The sequence below is a fragment of the Cyprinus carpio genome, chromosome B5 (assembly GCF_018340385.1).
Source record: "Cyprinus carpio isolate SPL01 chromosome B5, ASM1834038v1, whole genome shotgun sequence".
Taxonomy (NCBI): domain Eukaryota; kingdom Metazoa; phylum Chordata; class Actinopteri; order Cypriniformes; family Cyprinidae; genus Cyprinus; species Cyprinus carpio.
The window spans coordinates 19794121-19817620 of record NC_056601.1 but is presented as its reverse complement, the minus strand read 5'-3'; the positions used below and the strand labels follow the sequence as shown (position 1 = coordinate 19817620).

Below are 23500 nucleotides of genomic sequence, written 5' to 3'. Positions count from 1 at the left end.
TATATGATGAACAGGTGTAATTCAGTCTTTTATGCACATATAAGCATCAACGCACATGTTTGTGTGACAGGCAAGAACAAACTTCATTGGCTTATATGTAAATAAAAGCCTAAATTAAATTCAGTCTGTTCATCATATAAAGTCTCTCTAAAGTGCCCCTATTATGGGTAGGCTAATGAAAGGTCCAAACCCCTCCTTTGCGTGACGCTATTCTGCGTGATTGGTCCTATTGGTCTCATTTTCATTTCATCATGAGCCTGTGATTCCTGATAAAGCAGTTTTCATTTTCGAGTGAACTATACTTTTAAACTAAAACCGAGGTTCATATGGAAATTCATAGTTTTTCACCAACCACTCTCTTTACTGCTTTTACAACATCACAGTAAGTTATCAATCTGGGACTGCTTGTGTGGGATGTTATGTCATAGAGGACACAACACCTACTAAACTGGAAGTCCACATATGGTTCGGCTTAGAGGGTAAAATAAACACTGCGATCTGTTCTTGATCCCCTGCAAACATTAATTCACTTAACTATATCCAAATAACCATATTCAGCTGGCATTTGCAGTAGGTGGGGTCCTTGATCAAATAAAAAGTGATGAATTACTCCACAAAAACACTAAAATTGCCTATGAGTCCACATTTGAGGTGCTTAAAGCTGCCATATATGTCACGCAAAAGAGATTCAACATAAACTTTATTATAAAACAAAGCTTGTTTATCTATCATTCCCTCAAGCAAAGGAAGCTCAAGGAAGCAGCTACACCATAATATCTGTTTAAGAACTGACTTTGACCTCCACCCAAACCTGCTGAAATGGCACAGCAGGCTGGAGCAACCTGTTCCATTCTGGATGGTAACCTAACATATTGATTGTTCTAGGAGCAGAGTGCATTGGCGGTGAGCTGGAGGACTGTGTGTAGAGAAGCAGAGGAGACACCTGACTGGGGAAGATTTTAATGGACTCTGGCAGGTTCCTGTGGCCATGTCATTGTGCATAAAGTCAGCCTGCCGAACCGCTCATCTCCCCACAGGAGCAACACTAGCCTCTGAATCTGACTGACTTCAACCATCGCTCTGTGCTGTCTTCATACGCTTGATTCATTGCGCTCGGTGTGGCTTTTATCAATTGGCTGGTCATAATTTCCTCAGGGTTTGAATATAGCTTCTCAATCATCATACAATGAGTCCTAGCGAGTTCCATATATATGAAAGTGGATATATGTAGGTCATGACCAGATGGGTCTGCTAGGAAACTGTAAATCTCAATGGGAAGGCAATGAAGGCATGGTAGTCCAGCCTGACTAAACATCTTGGTTCAGTCATTTTAATTCTGGTGACCAGACGCCAGAACTACTGCAGAAAATATGTTACAGAATGGATATTGCACAATCCCAGATGTTATGTAGAGACAGAAATATTTTGATATCGATGCCCCCTAGTGATGTTCTAACAATTGTCTGGTATTGACATTTTAGCATCTTTTTGAGGATCAGCCTTAGTGTTGTACTTTCCTAGCTACTAGTTTAGGCTGTAAACACACTTTCTGTATTCTGTTGTATGTTGCTTTAATAAAGAAGAGCATACACATATACAGTAAGTGTTGGGGTAATAATGCCCTCTAGTGATATCACATGCCATCACATCAATTTTAACACCAAACGTGCATTTTCAAAGTGCAAATGCATGTTTGTTCTTCTATGTATCATGATACTAACTGTCAAATGTGGCTGCAAGTCAGTCCTCACGTGGTCATCAGAGAGAGACTTCGTCCTTCTTACAAGACTGCAAAATCTCTGCAACACACAAGCACAGCACACAACTCCAGCCGATGATGTCATCTGTAACTGACCCATCCCCCATCAGTGAGGAAGATTCAGTGCAGATTTGAGGGCTTGTGCACTGAGATACCTCAATGGTACTGATTAAGGTATGCTGGGAACATCCTCTCCTCATTTTCTCAGTCAAAGGGGCCCAAAAGGCATTTCTTTTAAAAACACTAAGGAGGTATTTAAGACGTTTAAATACACTTAGCTCTTATAATGACTTTTGACATTATATTTTGATTATTTATGTCAAATATGCTAAATGTCATAAATATGCATGTCAAATATACAGTATATACATTTAAGATATAATGTCAAAAGACATTTAAGACATGAATTAATTAATAAGATCTACATATTCTAAGGAGGTTTTGATTTCTTCCAAGCGTTCTCTCTCTATCTAACAATCTTCGAGAGTTAAACCAGCTTTGGAACAATATGAATTGTATATATTAATGTTCAAAAGAGTATGAGCTTATGCTCACCATGGCTGAATTTACAATATATATATAAAAAAACATTACATACAGTACATAATCAAATTTATATAATTACATTTTTAAATATCTGTTTTCTTTTTTATTTCAAAGTGTAATTTATTCCAGTGATGGCAAAGCTGAATTTTCAGCAGACAATACTTCAGTTTACAGTGTCACATTTCTGACAATCCTTCCGAAATCATTATAATATGCTGATTTGGTGCTCAAGAAACATTGTTAGTATTATCGATGATGAAAACCATTCTGCTGCTTAACTTTTTTGTGGAAACTCTCCACAAAATCTATATTATTCACTGCTAAAACCATAAACATTTTTGCTACTTGAAATAAAATAAATGGTCATTTAATTTCTGAGATTTCGCCCATAATCTATGGGACGCAGATCTTTCTCTGTTTGGCTCCAAAACTGTGGAATTCATTGCTCTTCGGACAATAACCACACTGCATGAATTTAAGTCTAAACTCAAAACCTATCTGTTAAACCAGTTACAATATGTTTTTTCTTAAACTATTATGGCTCTCTGCTGTATTTGATTGTTTGCTGTATTTGACTGTTTGCGCTACTACTGTGATATGCAACTGCAATCACTGCAATGTCTTGGACTTGGCAAATGTCTATTGTCCTTCTATGTATGAAATGATTGTTTCTTGCTATTGTCATTGTGAAGTATACTTGAGCTTGGGAAAGGCGCTAAATAAATTAAACATATTATTATTATTAAAAAAGTTGCCATGTCACCATTTGTCATTTTTATTTAGTTTACCTTGGAGTGTTAAAATAAATTTAAATTAAAACTAAAAAATAATAAAATTAGTTACGTTATTACAAAAAACACAACAAAATTACTAAAACTTTCAAATTTAAGTGAAAGCAGAAAGTTACATTTTTAAAATCGAATTTTAAATATCAAAACGCTAATACTACAAAGAGACAGAGAGTGAGGCTCATGCCTAATTCATACTAGCTATAGGATGAGCATTTAATGTGTGAGTGAAATACAACAACGACTGATGACTAGAAAAGGAGTCTATTTTGAAATATCTTATACCTTATATCTTTTGATGTCCCTCTCCCACTGTAAGCTTCAGAGATCAGTCTTCCTTAGCACTCTTAGTTCTCTGACATTTAGGATGATATTTGCACGACGCTGAATCTAAGCCCATCACCTCACGTCTCTATTGGGGCCGTCTGAGGAGGAAGTCTCGCCTGCGAGAGGTCTCCACATAAGGATCCTTTTGTTATTTCTCAGTGAACCCGTGCGCTCCAGACTTAAAGAATAAAATATACGTCTGGACATCAATGAATAATAAACTGTTGTTTGAGATAATAAAGATGCTCAAGCTCAGTCTTTAAGGCCACGCTTCCTTGATCATGTGCCAAACGTTCTCTCGAGATCAACTACCCCCAGAATCGACTACAGTTTCACGTCCATTGGTTTCTTGTGAACTTAAACTCGACTGCCATGTGTACGTCCCAGTGTGAACCTATATCCACATGCATGCACAAAAAGAGTCATTAGCTGGGCAGACGTTGTCTTTGGATCCGAACTCAACTAAAACTGTTATCTCTGTCAGTGGTCTTTATGTCCTGAAAGAATGTATAAAAACAACCATACACGTCTCTAAAATAAAACATACTTTGTCTTCTAGGGATGAAAAGAGACAAAGATGGTTACAGCTCAGTCCTGCCAAAGAAAACAGCCTTTATCCTGTGTGGGATAGATTCACTTCTGGGCCTATAGTCGAACCTAAAGAATCAATCTATGATGTTCAAATCCGAGAGGCCTGTCAAAACGACATTTTCATCCAAACCATTCAACAAATAAGAATCAAACTCTGAGGTTTCATCTCACACTTTGGAAAACTGGCCACCTAGAAGCGAAATACACTAAATGACTCACAGGATATTTAACATGAGAGATGTGGCATATGAAAATGGAAAAGGACACATGCCTGATAGACATAATGTGTGTGGTGACAGGAATGAGTATCTGATTGATGGGTGGCTGCTTTCCCTGGGTTTGTTTGGGATGTAACAGAGGGGAAGTACAGATGTGGTGTCAACCGGGCTTGCCAGGGCATTACCTGTCACCATAAACAAACTCTCCTCTCATAAACAATGAAATAAAATCCTTCCTTGGACTTGCCTGTGGTTCTGTTTTTGCTCTCCTGATTGAGCATAGATGGGGAAAATCCAGTGAGCTTCAAACTGCCAAAGCTGCAAGCAAAAGAGTGTTGGTGAGCTGCCATCATAACTGCAAACAGATATAAATCGCACGAAACACGAATCTCATGGACTCACAAGCATTTAAATCTTGGCGAAACTTCTAAGCGCCTAAATTACTCATTTACTGCAGTTATAGATCACAAAGAATGTTGTTATGCAGAGAACATCACAAAAATGTCAGATATGGGAAGACTGGAGGATTCTAGCCAAACATAATGTTAGGATATGAACGACTTTTGTTTATTTTCACAGCATTGATATAATAAGGAAAAGGTGGATTTACAAGAACAAGATGTGTGACAACCACAAGGAAAAGAGCGCAGGTATTTTTCAGAGGTTCAAAGCTGCACAATCTGCCTTCTTTTGACTCTCATAAAGTAAGTAATATGACCCACCAGCCCCCCAAACATTACATACTGATCTATACAGATTCAAGAACAACTTGTACCCTACTAAGCCAATCAATGTTATAGTCTAACCTTAATTACAGTGAAATTGAATGCAGGGCCCAGAACAGCCTAGGGTGCCTATTTGAGGATGTGTACTGATGGTCTGCATTTTATGAATTTGATATGTATCATCTCAAAGAAAATAAGATTGCAGAAATTAATCACACGGTGCTGCTCTTCAAATAGACCATGGTGATTATGCACAGGAGAGAAACCAGAAATAGCCATTATATCGATACTACCTATTCAAAGTTCACACGTTTGATCGTTTTTAACTTAAAAGAAACTGGTATAGGCATACTCAAACTTTTGCAATGCACAAAAGGTTATTTGTAGTGTAAAATTATTGTTTTGAATATATATATCTAAAAAAAAAAATTCACACTCTAATATCATAAAATTAAGTAATATCACACAAGTCACAGAACTGTTTTTCCAAATATTGGTTGCGATTCTCTCTGCGATAATCACAGTTAGGCTAATATTTACCAGCAGTGTTAAAGCGACTGTGATCTTGTTTTGAAGCAACACTTAAAAATTTTTTGATATTAAGGAACTTGAACACACATTACCTTTTTCTGTTTTCACTCCACCTATGGAAACTTTTTTAAACAACGGAAGAGTTTTGCAACTCCGAGAAACTACGTTGTACTAGAAGTTAAGGAATGGTTCGGAGTTCTGGAAGTAAAATAACAAATTACAAATGCAAATGCAAATCTAAAAAACTAAATAACAATTCAGAAAACACAACAACAATTCAGAAAACATTATAATGTCAGAAAACACAAGGACAAATTTGAAAACAAAATATCAAGTCAGAAAACACAATGACAAATCAGACAAACCGGAAGAGGTAGGTATAGTTTGAGACAGCGCCATTGGTTTGGGATTACTCACCGCTGACTGGACAAGACATCTGTCAATCTAGGTATAAGATGGTTAAGCTTGTGACATTGGCTATTTGATACGATTGACCTGGGTTCGATCCCACCTTTTGCTGAACTTTTTTTCCTCCCTTTTCAAATCTCGTATTAGCAATGGATTCTATTTACACTAAGTGCAAATACCTATTTACACTATGTTAAAATAGCAGGATTTTCTGCTATGTACACTACTTGTTGCAAATAGTGGCAATTATCTGCACTTCAGTATTGTAGTACATTATAAAAAAGTATGCAATAATAACGTATTGAGTGTAAATTATAATTTCAATTCAAATTATTAAATCACTGCCACCTTATTGGTACAATAAAGACCTCCCTACACCTACCCTAACCCTAACCAATACTTTATTTTCAACTTTTTGATTAATTCTTTAATTTTCATTAAAAATAAATGCCTTTACAATGTGATACGAGATTTGAAAAGGGAGATAAAAAAAAAGTTCAGCAAAAGTCGTTGTCGTTGTGTTGTCTGACTTATTTTGCTTTCGAATTTGTCATTGTGTTTTCTGACTAATTTTGTTTTCGAATTTGTCATTATGTTTTCTGACTTGTTATAATGTTTTCTGAATTGTTATTTTGTTTTTTAGATTTTCATTTGCGTTTGTAATTTGTTAGGCTATTTTGTTTTCAGAATTTTTTTTTGCATTTCTCTGCCACCATAAGAAATAGACATCATCAACGAATGAATCAGTGTTTTCTGAAGTAACTGGTCGAATGATTCATGTATAGCCCTGTTTGGACGGTAATTGCTTCTCATGTGGATGTCTGTAAAAATACATTTACAAAACTCAAATTTGGATGGTGATTTATTCGCAACGGAGAAGAGTTCTGAGATCCTACGAACCCTGGAACGCGCTGCCCACGTGGCAGTCTCATGATTGTCTGCTGTAAGGTAAACATAAAGCTGCTCGGTTTATATTTTTATGTATTTAATTGTAGGCCTATATAATACATATTTTAAAATTGAATTCCATAGGCCTACCTGTTGCTGCCATTATAATGGCACATTTCAGTAGTTTACATGCTTTTCCTTTATTTTTTATTTTTATTCTTAACAGCTCCTACTCGCTGTAGTGGAGCAGATTGAAATATTGTTCTCGTAAGTATTTTCTTTCCCTGATGTATACAAGCATGCACATTACAGCGAAGTGCAGCAGTTACCATACAGTGCTCGGCAATGGTCAAATAGGATTTAGACCAGTGGTGCCCAACCTAGTTCCTGGAGATCTAGGCCTACCTACCTGCAGAGTTCAGTTCCAACCCTGCTTCAGCGCACCTGCCTGTAATTATCAAGTGCTCCTGAAGATCTTACTTAGCTGGTTAAGCAGTGTTTGATCAGGTTTGAAGCTGAACTTTGCAGGAAGGTAGATCTCCAGGAACAGGGTTGGGCACCACTGATTTAGACATTGAATTTTTAATCGATTTCTTCTTGTAAACTCAGAGAAAAACACCCTCATTAGGATTCGGGCAGCAATTCAATTATCGACTAACCCCTACTGTTTAAAAATCGCTGACGTCCCCATGAGAAACAATTACCATAAAAATCAGGCTAAAGACTCAACCAGTAGTAGGCCTACTGTTGAATGAATCTTTTTTAATTTTTAAAAAAAAAAATTTGAATGAAATTTAGTGACTCATAAGAAGAAGAAGAAGAAGAAGAAGAAGAAGAAGAAGAAGAAGAAGAAGAAGTTTTATTTATATAGCGCCTTTCCATAGCCAAGGTCCAAGGTCACTCTACATAGTGCTAAACAAAATGAAACTCATGAAAACGTATTCATTGTTTAACGGCCTAACAACACCGGAACTGTTCATTATTTGTATTACTCCGATTCTTTATTTTAAATGGGTCATATGATGCTGCTAAAAAGAACATTATTTTGTGTATTTGGTGTAATGAAATGTGTTTATGCGGTTTAAGGGTAAAAAACACATTATTTTCCACATACTGCACATTATTGTTTCCCCTTTATTCCCCGCCTTCTGAAACGTCGATTTTTACAAGTCTCGTCGCTATCCAGCGTGTTGTGATTGGCCGAATGCCTCAAGTTTGTGACGGAAATGTTACGCCTCTTAACATATTATGATACGGCCGGAGCGACGAGACATAAACATAAAACCCATTATAAATGTGATATAAACATGATTTCTTTTGGAATGCCAAACAAAGTAGTTTTGCTTTCTCAACGAAACAGTGTCACACACCGTGGCCTTGAGTGAGCTGCGGCAGGCTTGAGTGAGCAGAGGCGGGCGACTTGAGGCGGATTATATGAAGGAGCGTACAGTACCTTGTGCTTGCGGCAACCACATGTGACGACCCCGGGCTGGACTCCACTTCGTCCACAGTGAAAGCCGATTTGTCGATCCACAGTGCAAAGTTGATGTATTTCCTCAGCGACCAGCACAGATCAGCTCCAGGCATGACGAAGCGGATATCATCCTCTTTTGGAAGGCCAAACAAAGTAGTTTCGCTTTCACAGTGAAACACACTATATGACATGGCGGCAGCAGCAACAACAATACTACAACGAGAATAAAAGGTACGCCTTCTTACTTTGCGTGAACACCAGGGGGCCTCCTTGCTCTCAAAGATGATTTAATTTTAGTTTCATTTTTGAATTTGGAGCAGTTATGGAAACCGCTTATGTAATTTCATTTTAGGCAGTACACTGTCGCCGCCCCCCACAAAAATAGACAAGCGCAGTGATACAAACAGTGAAAAGTAGTGCTGTTGGACACGATGGCTGTGTTGGAAATTGCATAATCTCTGATTAGTTACTTCTTTTGAATTTATAACTACTTAAAACGTACACACACTTAAATCACATTCACCCTGCTGGGTACAAACATCTGATAAACGTCTTTAAAAACTACATTTTACGTAGGCCTACATTATAAATAATTAACATCCTAACAACATTTTTTAAATATCAATTATTTAATAGCTGACAGATGCAGATAAACAAATGCAAAACCTCTTAAAAATGCTCTCCTGTGGCCATTAGAATAGTAAAATATCCATCAAACACTTCAGAATCTCAGAAAATGTTTACTCTGGGACTTTTTACCTACTATTTTGTGAATACTGTAAATTCAGACAAAGGTTTTTTTATTTTTTTTGCCTAGCCTACTGTATAGTATGCACTTTCGTATGCAACCAATATGCCACACAGCCAAGCTAATCCGAAAATTATAACTAATGGTTACATAGGTTGTTTATGGCACTAAGAAAAAAATACTTAAAGGACATCACTCCCAAAACTCCTTTTTTGTTTTTTGCTGGCCCTTTTATTTTTAAGAGTAGGTCTACGTACTGTAGATATTACCTTCCTTCTTTACACACATCTGAGTTTTACATCTCAACAACAAGAAAAAAAAAAAAAAAAATCTCAGACGAAACAAAATTTGGATGGTTTTTATTTGATGCTTTCCAAGACATACAGACAAGACATATTTTCTTTCAGTGTTTTGACAGTTGCCATTTAGAGTTCCAGTTTCATTCAGCAATCTTTGCAGCTCCGGCTCACCCAGAGAGGATGTGCTTGATGAAGGACGTGTAGTTAATGCAGCCATTGGCGTCTTCTTGTCCGGCCATCAGACGGTCCACCTCATCTTCTGTCATTTTCTCCCCAAGTGTTGCCAAGACATGACGGAGCTCAGCACCCATCACTGTTCCATTTCCTTCTTTGTCAAAGACTCTCAGACCTTCAACAAAGTCCTCAAATGTCCCCTGGTCCTTGGTTCTCGAGATATGCTGCAGCATGGGCAGGAATGTCTCAAAGTCCAGGTATTTGGTGTTCATCTCTTCAGCCTTGGGCTTCCCCAGCACAGTCAGGACATCAGCGTTGGTAGGGTTGTGACCCAGAGCCCTCATCACGTCTCCACACTGGGCGTACCTTATCTTCATCTCGCCCGTTGGCGTCTCGTCAAAGAGAGTGAAGGCGTCCCTGAACTCTTCAATCTGGTCAGCTGTAAATTCCAGTGGGACACTTTTCAGGTCCAGCTCGGGCTCTTTGGGGGTCTCTGGAACTGGGGCAGGAGCTGGGGCTTCTTCTTTCTTAGGCTCTGGTTTTTTAGGCTCTGGTTTCTTGGGTTCAACTTTCTTCGGTGCCATAATGCCAATGTTAAGAGTGGAGATGGAGAGAGAGTGGAAACGCTGGGAAGTGTGTTGTAAAAGCCCCAGTTGGGCTTTTATATTGATGTGTCAGAGAATGTGATAAACCTTATCAGAACTGGAATAGTGACATACTATATAAGGAAATGAACTGGTACAGACTTGAGTGCTGCTCATACCATGTTGAAATGCTTCTGTCTAGTAGATAAAACCAGACCGACCGCCCTGTTACCTCATTGGAATGAACAAATTCAATAAATGTTCTTAAATAGCCTATACCCTGTAGTCAGCTTTAAATGAAACCCTGTTAGTAGGTTTTTTTATTTATTTATTTATTTATTTGGCTTTTTATCAACAGGTAAATTATGCTAGCATATAAAGAAGTTAGAGTAACCTAAAAAATGAACATTTGTTAATTCACATATCTTTATGTGAGAAACAGACCAAGATGTAAGTCATTATTTACTGATAATTTCCACTTCCAGATGATTGATCAATTTGAGTGAATTGAACTTAAAACCGAAACAGTTTGACTCACTAATGAATGATTCAGTTTTGTTAACTGGATCAACTGAAAAGCACTAAAAATAATGATTTGTTGAATCAGACAAGGGTATTTATTTCATAACTGTGCCAAGGACAGCTACTGTGTTTGGGAGAATACCAATTTAAAGCTATCCAACCTTTTTTTATGGCATGAGTTTGAGAGCGAGTAAATGATAACACAATTTTCATTTGTTGGTGAACTGTCCATGAACTAGTTTATCCAAAAATGAAATTTTCTCACCCTCATATTGTTTTAAAACCTGTATGACTTTCTTTCTTTCATGGAACACAAAAGAAGATATTTTGAAGAAGGTTGGTAACATTTTTGGTGACCATTGACATCCATTGTATGAACAAAAACATTTTTTCTTTTATGTTCAGAAGAAAGAAAATATGAAAAAGAAAATAATTATTAAGAGCGGAAAAGCTCAAGAACATACAGCAGAACAGAGTTAAGAAGAGTGAAAAATGCACCAAGGTTTTAGAGTTCAGTGATATTTTTTGGTTCAAGCTTTAAACTATGTTAGTCCAGAACATGAAAGAGAACATTTTCTGAACAACATTCAGATCATAGTGCATTTATGTCATATGTAGATTGCAGTAATTTAAATTCTACTTCTGAAAACCTGAAGCTGTATTATATGCAAGCAAAGAGGAGTATTCTACCCGTGCCACGAAGAGCTGAAAGTAATTTGCCATGCAGGCAGGTGATAAGGGTGGATCTATTCTGAGAAGCAGCACATACCAGCACTCTGTCAAAGTGATGCTGTTGATAACACAGTATTCTAAGCACACTTGGCACAAAATAAAGATATCATGGTCTTTGTATGGTAAATGTTATATAGTGTATAGTTAAAAAGCAAACTCAAAGCTCATGTTTTTCCAAGCAATTATTTAAAATATTTTTTTTTCTTTATTAATCAGTTCACAGATTCAAAAGTTAAAAATTCATAATATTAATTTCTTAAAATGGCATAGGCTGGTATAATTGTGGATGGTTATAAATGAACTCTTTCAAACCAGGGAGGCTATAGAACAAATAATTTTTAAGGAATAAAAGCCTGCCATCTAGTGGCTCAATTGTGAATTTGTGTTCAGAAAATGCACAAGCAATGTCAGTGTAGAGATTACATGAAATAGATACTGATGTTAAATATAGACTTTACAACTTTTCCCACTAATTTTTCAATACTCCTCAGTATTTAAAGTAACAGCATTTTGGCACTTGCGTGATTGGTCAAGGTCTGTCAGCAAGGGCAGGGAGTTATGTTCAATAATGTCCTACTGTGAAAAAAATTACACAGCTGGAATGAAGATCTATTAATGAGAACACAGCCAGAGGACATGTCTGTAGTGCCCCTCTCTCTATCTCTGTCTCTCTTGAATGTGCTCATATTGTGGAGTAAGATAAAACCAGAAACACTGCGTTCATAAGGAAATTAGTTAATAATCAGTAATTATTTAATCCATTTAATGTTGGATTAAGGAAGGAATAGGTGAGGTAAATTGTTTGAAAACATTTTATATTGTTATTGTATTTGATATTATTTTATACTTTGGTGGTTTTTTTTAGCAACTCACGTTATTTCTGGCTTGAGCTCCAAGCATACATGAATAATATCAAGTCAAAACATTAAAATTCTGAAACAAAAACAGAAAATGTTGGAAAAATGTCTGCTCTAAAAAGTTATTCTTATTAAATTACTAGAAAAGTTGTACAGAGAAGATTCACAGTGAAGTACAAATAGAGGCAAAAACAAGTGTAAAATATACAGTATATTATATTTCTTCCTTGACTCTTTTTCCTGACCCTCGACTCTGACCCACAAGTTTATTGATGAAAACTTATGGTAAAATAAAATGTTTGGCAGGCTGCTTTTGACATTTTGGATTTAATGGCAGCAGTTGGTTGGATGTTTAGACGTCCCTCTAAAGATCTTCACAACTGCTCTGCAGGGAGAAAAATAATGTTTATGAAATATGAAGCAAAACTGTGGCTTAAATTGTGGCTTATAGTGTAACTTTTGTTTAAAAACCTACTGCATTTGTGTCGCTAGGGAACAGTCTCTCCTTGACAATGGTACAAATGTCTGTGAAAATGTCATTTTCTTCTCGATCAGCATCGACCTGACCAAGCACAGTGAGACAGAATTGTGTTTCATAACATAAACTAGACAGCAAAGCAGCATCTGTTATAATCCACAGAACAGTCCATGCTGTTAAAACCAGCTGAATTCAACAGTTAAGATAAAAATAAGCAAAGAACAGCATCTTACCCTTACAATAAGTCCTTTCTCCTGGTAGTACTTGGCAATGAGTGTGATATTGTGTTTAAATGTATCTAGTCTCTTCTCAATAGCGTGAGTATTGTCGTCGGGACGGCCCTGCTGGGACGCTCTTTTCTCTAGACGCTGCCGGAGTTGCTGATTGGAGCAGGCAAGCAAGATCACCAAGTCTGGGGAGCCAATCTGAAGCAATACTGTATGAGTGTTATTCATAGCATACAAAGACTTTATATACTATATAGAGTAGACCATCAGAATGCTGAATATCTGACCTGCTCCTCAAAGGTGAACACCTGTGAGATCTCTCTGGGGAATCCATCCACAATGAATCCTTTAGCATCCTGCTTTTTGATAAACTGATGTTTCAGCTCTTCAATAGTTGTCTCCTGCAGGATACCATGCCAGAACAACACTAGGGTGACTAAAGTACCATGGATTGAAGTAGTGTACTTAGATGTTTGGGGAAAAAAAACTTCACTGTCACACGATCCTTATATGCAGATTTGGTTCTCAATATGTTGAAAATATTTGTGTTGCTTAAAGAGTTCACACAAAAATTTAGTGGAAATGTTTTTACCATCAGGCCACCCAAGATGTGTGTTTCTTTATTGGAACAGATTTGGAGAGACATTTGGTAGCATTACATTAATTGCTCACCAGTGGATCCTCTGCAGTGAATGGGTGCCATCAGAATGAGAGTCCAAACAGCTGATAATAACATTACAATAATCCACAAGTCATCCACACGAATCCAGCATGTTTGTAATAAACAAATTCATCATAAAGATATCTTCCATCATCCATGTTTTAACTTCAAACCATTGCTTCCAGCTAAAATACATGAGACTTCTATCCATAATATTGCTATATTCACTGCAGAGGATCCATTGGTCAGCAAGTGATGTAATGCTAAATTTCTCAAAATCTGCTACAATGAAGAAACAAACTCATCTACATCTTGGATTGCCTAAGGGTGAGTAGATTTTAGGGTGAAATACTCCATTTACAGTATATATATATATATATATATATATATATATATATATATATATATATATATTTGTTTTTGTTTTTGGGTGAACTGGTGAACATAATATAAAAATATGATTTAAATAATTTAAAATTATTTCTTTAAGAAAAAAAAAATTGTACTGACTCAAACCTTTGAATTATAGTTTATGTTATTTTAGTAATTAAGCAGATGTAAATATACCATATCTGTGAAATTCACACATTTGGTGGTCAAACTGCCAAACCTGGGGTGCCAGTTCTCCATTGGCAATAATCTGAGCAATTAGCTCCCATTTCCTGTCACTGGGGGCATGATGCAGCAACTGGTTCCTTAAAATTTCCCCCACAGACACATGCTCGTAATCATAGTGATGTGCAAGTTTAGCTGTCTGAGTGCCCTTCCCACTGCCCGGTCCACCTGGAAAATATTATAGCAAATCCCACTTTACACAGCAATAGCACAATAGAAATGCTCATTTCAAATTAATTAAGGTCAAGTTCTACAAGAGTTGGAATTCAGAATAAGATGAATTCAGAAAATTGATTGAAATAGACTGAAAATGACAAGCTGACAGTGATGACCACTCACCTATAATGAATATGATGTGTGGTCGTGGTTTTGATGGGTCAAAGACATCATATTCCTGTATGAGTCCTGAGGACTCCGTCATATCTGAGTCACTTTCTATGGAGAACTGGGCCTGGATTGGTGGCAGCCTGTCATATCGACGGTAAGGTCCGGGGCCTGGACCAGGACCACTATCTGTGGAAAGAAACAGATTACATTCACTTTTTTATTACCTCAGATGCACTCTTAATTCACCCATTTGATAGAAGCCCACACAGATCTGTGGTGAGACTTTCATTATTGAGATATTTAGGTATTTTAAACACTTGAACCATGTTTAACATTCCTAAATTTCTTTGCAATGTTCTTTAGTTTTCATTTCACAGCTGTCCTTCAGATTCACACAATGGTTCCTTCGCTGCTGGCTTAATATAATTCATTTTGTTTTCTGTTCTGTTTGACATTATGTGTTTATGAATCATTAGAAACTAAATGAAATGGCAATAACTAAAACAGCCATTTTCAAAAACCAGTGTCATTTTACTGCATCCATCGTGTATGACAAGACTTTTTTTTCCAAGCAGACATTTTGTTGCTTGCTAAGATAATGTGCCTTCAAATTGGCTGTATTACCGAGTTTGGAGGGGGCTTTCTTTCCCTGTGCCGGGGTGATTGGTGGTAGAGGTTTTCGATCAGGTGTAATGAAAGTGTCCCAGGCCACACATTTAGGACCCCCGAGGTCTCGCGTTTTCTGCAGGCAACTCTCCAAGAATGCCAAAGGGTCCTCGGGCCTGTGGTACATCAGCCCTGTTAACATGCTCTGTGAGATACACACAGAATTCATGTAGTTTTGTTTTATGAAATGCTTATAGTTGAGTGTTTCTGAAATATGACTCTTTATTTCAGGGTGTAGAACATATTTTGTTTATTAGCCAAACAAAGCTAAACGATTTCTGAATGGTAAGACAGGGAGAGAAAAAAATTAATAACATCCAGGGGAGAAAATAATAATCCCACACGTGTTAGCATTTCATACAGCTAGTAATGACTAGGGAATGTCCATTCAGAGGGACATGGAATGGAAAATCTGAGCTCTAAATAATCGGCTGTTTGCTTCTTTTGATGCAAATAAAGCTGTTTGAGAATTTACATATCAATCCTCACAGGTATCTAAAGACACATTCAACCCCTGAATACAGCAACAGTGTCCAAACAGAAACAAAACAAAGGCTGAATTTGCAAGCGGTATCAGTTTAATAATAGACCACAGCATTTTTAAGGACTAATGCAGTATTGATATGGCAAGCCCTGTTGAAAAACCAGCATATGCTGGTTAGGTTTTGAAGCATGGCAGCTGGTTTAAGCTGGTCCAAGCTGGTCCTGAACAGGAACTAGTTGTTTAGGACCAGCTAAGGACTAGCACATGATCAGCTTAAACCAGCTCATAACCAGCTTAAACCAGCTCATGATTCTTGTTAGGACCGGTTTGTTTAGTACTTGTTTTTAGCAGGATATGGTTTTTTTTGATCAGGTTAGCCTGTTTAATTTGTTATTTTTTTTGGCATGGTTTGATTATATTGTGAGTTGTTAAAAGTAGTAACCTGCTTTGTTACCTTAAGGTGCAATTTATGCTATTCAAAACCTTAAATTTAGTATTATTGCTGTAAGTTAATGTGTTTAGCTTGAGTCGAAGATGGTAAAATAACATTTTAGATGTTATTAAAATCAATTCATTTAAAGTTGATTAATTGTGTCATATTTACTACTCCAAGGTCTCCAAATTGTCAACATGATCAAAAATGTGCTGAAAAACCAGCTGTACACAATATACTACGCGCTTTCTGTCATCTAACTGAAGGTTATACTGTTTTTTTTATTATTATTATTTTTATAAAAAAGCAAGTGCGACAGCAAGTAAAAGGTATAACAAAAAAAAGTTTTCTTTTTTTCTTTTTTGCTATGAAATCTTAACTAATTTTTAGTACATAAAATAACTTTTATATTGTTAGTAATATCTCAAGAACTTTCACTTTTTTCACTTTTTTTTCTTTTCACTTTCACTTTTTCACTTTCAAGATGGAAGTGAAGCAACCTAGGTGTACTTGATCATTTTTATATGTTAAATGTTTCTGTTTAAATGTTAACAGAAACATTAATAAGTGAGTATAAAATATGATACATCAAGTCTTTATTTGTACATCTCTCAATCGTCATAGTATTGCATTGCAGTTTTACACCCACAATAAAAACTACAGAGCTTTTTTGAACTTACTAAGACATATGACTGGCATATAGAGTGACAACTGATATTTATATGCATTTTAAGTAGTCTGCTATACTATTATAAAGATTTTTATTGATTTGCATTATAAACTAACATAATTTAATCTTACTTTCTGGGCATATAAACATCAGCAACTGCACCAAATTGCATTTTTTGTTTTTTTTCGTCAGTTGAGGCCTCTGAATGATACTACAGAGCTCAATTTTCTCCTACAGAGATAGCTGATATACTTGCTATGATGACAGATTAAATAATAGTTATGCACAGAAATGATGTTCACTACTTTAGATGCACCTTTCTAACTACTCCTTATATGCAGTCTCAGTCGGAGGAGTTTGAGAGATGTTATGTAGGCTAAAGTATGTCTAGAGGTATGCACACAAACCTAAACCTGCGTGTTTGCATTTCTCAGTGAACTGTGTGTTCGGGCACATGCAAGAATATTATTGTTTCAGTCCTTCTCTCCCTCTTGCTCTCCATTGTCCACATTTCCAAAGATGAGTCACATAAAGTAAATTGAAGTGCGTAGCTTGTTGCCTTGGTGACAGTCAAAGTGTTGATGTGCTGAAACTCGCGTTTACAACCTTCACCATTTATGTATTGCCTGAGGAGATACAATATTGAGCTTCTTTATATATAGGATCAGTTTAAAGATGGATAGCCAGTCAAAAGTGTGTTCTGTGATCCTCTGTGGACCACATGCAGCTACATATCTCCCACACATGCACAAGCACTTGTTGACGCTGTCTGATGAGAATCTTCCCTCTTGCTGACAGGCTTGAGACCCTCCGCTTTGCCATTACAGCAACCTACTTGAGAATCACCATAGAGACACTTTGAAGTATCTAATTTAGCATGTAACTGTGCATGCTAAACAGACACAGACTTTTGATTAATACATGCTATCAGCTCACATCTGATGTACAGCTCTAGTAAAGCCCCATAACCCCCCCCCCCCCCATATAAAAACTGTTGACAGTATAAACAGCCATCATTACCAATATGTCATCAACTCTTTAAAAGAAGAACTGGAAGGGGCATAATATTCAAAACAGACTTCACAATCAGATTCCATAGTGGCAGATGTTTCCAGATGTGTACGTTGTTCTCTAATTGACGTTGCTATATTAATGTTAAAATTTATGAAAAGGCTTCTCCTGGAGGTGATTCTTACCTCAAAAAGGTGTGGGATCTGTCGTTTGGAGAGGTACTCCTTCGCGTCGTTTGTGTTCATTGTTGTCGGTTATCCAGAACAGCGTTTGTAAGTCAGTAGAGCAGCAGCTGTGTCTATCTGCTCATCTGTTGCGCTTCACCCTCAGAGCAGCTGTGCTGTCTTGCACCATCGCATTGGCTTGTTCCCCACTGCTTTGACGCCGATGACCTCCGGGCGATGTTTTTATTCATCAGTTGTTATAGTCACGCTCATGAATGCTGAGCACAAAGTGACCCTTAGTGTGTTGTCGCGAGTAATAGGCTAATCGACTAGTATCGAGTATCCTTACCGCATTAAAAAGATAAAGAGATTGTGTGTGTGTGTGTGTGTGTGTGTGTGTGTGTGTGTGTGTGTGTGTGTGTGTGTGTGTGTGTGTGTGTGTGTGTGTGTTTGTGTCTGTGTGCGTGTTTGACAAAAATTTACCTGCTATCTAATTTGATAAAACATAAAAAAATGCTGGGCTGTTTCAACCGAGTTTTGGGTCAAATATGGACTGACCCAACCGTTGGATTAAATTTTTACATTAAACTTTTAACCCAAAAGTTTGGTTAGTGAAAAATAATTTGAGGGTTGCCTAACCATAGTTAGCTTTTTTTAAGTCTTTAGTCAAGTGAAAAATAATGACAATGACAAAGCATCAAAAATGAGGTGTTTATGTGTCACTATACAGAAATGAATATTTGCATGAATAAGTAAATAAATACTTTCAAAGTGCTGGGTAGATTACAGTATTTACAAACTGTAGTCTAGACTACAAATTACATGTAGCTAGTAAAGTAATCTGTTGGTTTTACACATAAGATTAGGTAATATATTTTGATTGTTTTTTGATTGCTTTTAGATTACATTTCACCTAACTTGTCAGAAAATGTTTCCAATGTTTCCATTCTTTTGTTATCAACATCATGAAGTGCATTAAACATTAGCCTACATTATGCCAGGGTTTCCCAAAGGGGTTCCTGAAATAACTGCAGGGGGTTGCTGAGGTGATAAAAAGCTAATAATTAATTAAATCATAATAATGACAAATTAAACTAAATTGTGTGACCTCTCAATTTTCCATGTAAGTTACATGTACAGTTCCATAAAACTGGAAGACTTATATGCAAGCAGTAGGATTTTTATAAAAAGTAAATTCAAAGTAGAAAAATTTAGAAAGGGAAAAAAAGAAGATTTAGGACAAATACATCTAATTAGTAACTACCCAGCAATGATCATTCATGACTTCATTCCTTCATTTTACGTCAATTGGGGCCAAATTGTCCTAGGCTACTTTATTCCTCGTTTTAGTTAAATCCACAATTTAGACATACTGAATTAAACAGGGAGAGGTATTAGTGCAGTACAGTCTGGCCACAAAATATAAAATAGTGAGAGCAATTTCAATAAAACAAGATCAACAAATTATTAAGTTGATATCTTTTTTTCTGCATGTCATGTGGCTCTGTACAAAAATGATGGTTGTTCTCAAACGAGTTTTAAACGAAAATAATCCCACCTCAAATTGATTGAGGCAATCTTGTTGTGTCTGCACAAACAAACAGAATCCATTTGATTTTTATGTGTGAAATTAAATGCCGTCTCGAAATTGTGAAATCTGACTTGTGGTCACAGAATATTTAAACCTCAATCTGTATATATTTATACTAAAAGAGAATGTATATAGCCTTGATTTAAGACAAGTTCAAGCCAACCTTAAATGAATAGTTCACCAAAAAAATTGTTCTCCCTCAAGGTGATCCAAACCTGAATGAGATATTATGAAGAATTGTTGGTCTCCATTGTCTTCCACATATGGAAAAAATACCAGAAACTTGTTACTCATTAAAACTGTCTTATTTTGTGTTAAGCAGAAAAAATATTTTTGGTTACACTTTATTTTAAGGTGTCCTTGTTACAGTGTAATTATACATTTAAATACTGAGTAATATTTATTAACTACACATACTTACTATATATTTAGGGTTAGGATTAGGGTTTGTCTTAGGGTTACTTGCATGTAATTATGCATAATTAATTGTTATTATAATATAAATTACATGTATGTGTAACAAGGACACCTCAAAATAAAGTGTTAAATTCATACAGGTTTGGAACAACTTGAGGGTGACTAAAAGATGACAAAATTTTAATTTATAGGGTGAACCATGCCATGTATTTTTTACACTGTTTGGAGGAGATAGCATATTCATAAAATTTTGCAAGGAAATCATACTATCATCCCCACTGAAAAATAATATTAAAGACAAACTAAATTCATACTAAAACATCACTTTTATTCCAATGAAACAAAAAGCCATGTTAAACAGTGCACCTTAAAATGAGTCTATCCACTTTTCACAGACTAACAATTATCCACTTTTTAAAATTAGCCCATGTTTTACTCACCCTCAAAGCATCCTAGGTGTATGTGACTTTCTTCTTTCAGACGAATCCAGTCGGAGTTATATAAAAAATTGTTCTGGCCCCTCCAAGCCTTTCAATAGGGCTAAGCGGGTGTTGGTTGTCTACAGTTTAGAAGACGTGAAATAAAGTGCACACATCTGTAGTAAAACGTACCTCACATGGCTGCGGGGGGTGAATAAAGGCCTCCTGTAGCAAATCCATGCATTTTTGTTAGATAAATATCCATATTTCAAACGTAATAAACACTTTTTTCTCACTTCCACTGTCTGTGGTATGCGTTTTATGTCATTTGTACTTATTTTGATGCAGGGCTGTATCTTTTGAGATACAGTATACAGGTCTAGCAAATTTTTCTTATAGGAGCAAAGGAAATAAAGTTTCCTTACTTTAGCAAAGGAAAACCAGTCTCCTCTTGGCTTATATCGAAATCCTCTGACATTTTTCTTTACAAATCCTCGTTTTGTGCTTCTAAATTTGTTTTGTCTCCGCGCTCGTCACTAATCCTGCAACACCAACGTATTATGTCATCCGCCGGAATGGCTTGACAGAAGGTGGAAGTGATAGAAAAGTGTTTATTACGTTTGAAATATGGATATTTATCTTACAAAAATGCATGGATTCACTACAGTAGGCCTTTATTCACACCCCCGGAGCCATGTGAGGGATGTTTTATTACAGATGTGCATCATTACGTTATTTCACGTCTTCTGAACTGTTGACAATCAACACCTGCTTAGCCCCATTGAAAGGCTTGGAGGGGCCAGGACAGTTTTTAGTATAAGATTTGTCTGAAAGAAGAACATCACATACACCTAGGATGCTTTGAGGGTGAGTAAAACACAGGCTAATTTTCATTTCTGGGTGAACTAACCCTTTAAGTCTGTTACTATTAGTATTACTTATATTACTTATCAGCAGAATTAGACAACCACATGAACTAATCCATGAGCCATACAACTTCAGTGTCATGCCAAATACAATTGCTCCCATCTGCTGGTATCAGTTCATTCATATTCAGTGTGTGCTGAAACATACTTTCCACTTGAGTTAAATGAACACGCACCTGTTTGTAGATTATGTGCTGCTGTTGTTTGTCACACCGATCTATATTGTGTTGTGTGACAGTAGTTAGTAATATTATCCTTGGAAAGCATCATGTTAATCATTTTCCATGGCGTTGCTTTGCTTGAAATCTGCACAAACACTTTTGTGAAGGAACAATTATTGGAACATACAAACATGTGAGTGTTTCCATTTCCTCAGAATCACATCTGTCGAGTTTGGATTCACCTCAGGGTAACTCAAGGTGACTGTAAAAATATGAAACAATTCAACATGATATAATCCTACTAATTAAAATAAACCTATATTACTCCCCCCTAACCCCAGCCTTGGAAGATCTTTAAAATGTGCAGCCAGAGAGTCAGAGTTTGCAGAAGACTTTGTGGAAGTCGTATCAGAAGTGCTACAGTCTCTAGCTTGAGCCCTCAGAGGTTTTGGACTTATAATTTAAGTCTGTTTCATCCGTTTCATCAGAAGGAAAAGAAACCCGTTGTTCATCCATGCGTTTGGATTGCACCCTCTGAATAAGGCTGAAGAAGTCTTCATCTGGGTCTGGTGCTGGTGGCAAAGAGCACCTCTGATCATTGATTCTGGAGGACTGGAGGGGGAGAGAAGTGAGAAAGTTCACAACATGCAAACAGGATGTCTGAGGAACGTAAGTGTAAATCACATTTGTACATCTCACATCTGATATCAAATTTCAATTGCTATTGTGTTACCTGATACTTTATGAGCATGTTGAAAAACTCATCACTAGGTTCCTGTGGACTACATGCCTCACACAAGTGTCCCACATTGTTCTGTGCTATCCTGATGCCCAGACGGTCCCCTATACTGGCTCTCTGGTCATCCAGTCTGCGGCTCTGGGAACTGGCTATCAGGTCAAAGAACTCCTCTGTCTGGGTAAGGGAGATGAGGGAGGAGGCTCCAGACAGTAAAGGGGACTGGGGCATGGAGGACTGCGGCCCAGACGAGGCCTCTTGTGCCTGGGTATTGGACTGTTGAGGGTGCTGGCAGCGCCGGTTCTCCATGCCGCTGCTTCTGGGGTCTCTGAGCACAGTGAAAGGGCAGACCTCATTAGAGGTAACTGGGACTTACCCTTAAAAAGAATGCAGAGCAAAAGATTAAACACTCTTGCAATGACTAATGAATTCCTTGATTTTGAAGCACGTTGAAACATGAAAACTTGAAACTGAATGTCAGTATAACAACTAACAATGTTTTCGTGTTCCCAGAATGATACAAACATGAACTAAAAACTACATTTAGATTATTAAACGTTTAAACTTGTCAACTTTTATTAAAGCAGACTTACTTCTGTGAGCCTGAAAAGTTAGGTGTGAAATATATCTGGGATAATAACTTATTTTAGAGTTAGCATGATGCCTAAACTGCAGACCAGCAAAGTTTGAATAAGTTAACAATTTTTAATCCAATTTTTACATTTGGTGTTAGAATAGCACTAAAAGAATAACATTGAAACATTTTTATTCTAAAAAAAACAGCTTTTAATAAATATAATATGTAACATCACATAAACATTTGAGATATTTTACTAGAAATGCAATATTTAAGCATGACATATTTTACATATGACAAAGTTTTAAAATGACTTACAGTTTTATCCTTTTCAAAAAATCCAAAAGCAATAAAGTTCACAAAGGCGCTCTCTACAAGGACTTCATCTAAGAACAGCCATACACCAATTGCTACAGCCTCTGGCACTAAATGATTTTCTTGGCAGACATGACAAGCAGACCTTTCTCTCCCAGGTTTGAAACGTACATGCTACTGAATGGCTTGCAAATCTTAAAAACACTAAAAAAAAAAAAAAAAAAAGAATATAAATACAAGAAAAAATGGCTTATATTCCAGCAAAATGAGGATGACTTCCCTATCTTCTACACCCAGGTTTCCTGTGTGCTGGGCTGTGTGTTTTTCGAGGGGGAGAGGGAGAGAAAGGGAGAGTGAGGGGGGAGAGATAGAGAGAAATGGGGCGCAGTTGCCCCTCTACGCTTACATCATGGTTGCTATAGGAACTGGAAATCGGCTTCCAAATCTCGCT

At 36.8% G+C, this 23500-nt stretch overlaps 3 protein-coding genes across 6 annotated transcripts in view; all 3 read right to left on the bottom strand.

The window, feature by feature from the left end:
• Positions 1 to 9346: 9346 nt before the first annotated feature.
• On the bottom strand, positions 9347 to 10130 carry cmlc1 (cardiac myosin light chain-1). The gene has a single exon (XM_042724801.1). It carries the CDS (start codon positions 10058 to 10060, stop codon positions 9470 to 9472), a length of 591 nt encoding a protein of 196 aa, XP_042580735.1. The 5' UTR covers positions 10061 to 10130; the 3' UTR covers positions 9347 to 9469.
• A 1915-nt stretch (positions 10131 to 12045) lies between these two features.
• LOC109086426 (adenylate kinase isoenzyme 5-like) lies at positions 12046 to 18280 on the bottom strand. Its single transcript, XM_042724800.1, has 8 exons — positions 17929 to 18280; positions 15104 to 15290; positions 14492 to 14665; positions 14148 to 14320; positions 13164 to 13277; positions 12883 to 13074; positions 12647 to 12733; positions 12046 to 12556 (listed from the first exon to the last, which is right to left on the bottom strand). Exons 1-8 carry the CDS (start codon positions 17986 to 17988, stop codon positions 12536 to 12538), a joined length of 1008 nt encoding a protein of 335 aa, XP_042580734.1. The 5' UTR covers positions 17989 to 18280; the 3' UTR covers positions 12046 to 12535.
• A 2401-nt stretch (positions 18281 to 20681) lies between these two features.
• Positions 20682 to 23500, bottom strand: part of LOC109089764 (G-protein-signaling modulator 1-like) — a 17404-nt gene continuing 14585 nt past the window's right edge. The window contains exons 1-3 of one of the 4 annotated variants that reach the window (XM_019103737.2): positions 23053 to 23500; positions 22155 to 22485; positions 20682 to 22033 (exon numbers count right to left, since the gene is read on the bottom strand). The exon at positions 23053 to 23500 is cut by the window's right edge and continues 257 nt beyond it. In XM_019103737.2, the coding sequence (XP_018959282.1) occupies positions 21848 to 22033; positions 22155 to 22466 (498 nt within the window). In that variant the 5' untranslated portion in view covers positions 22467 to 22485; positions 23053 to 23500 and the 3' untranslated portion in view covers positions 20682 to 21847. Of the gene's footprint in view, positions 22034 to 22154; positions 22535 to 23052 lie in introns of all 4 variants that reach the window. The other 3 variants (XM_019103732.2, XM_042724799.1, XM_042724798.1) reach the window with 3 other exon arrangements.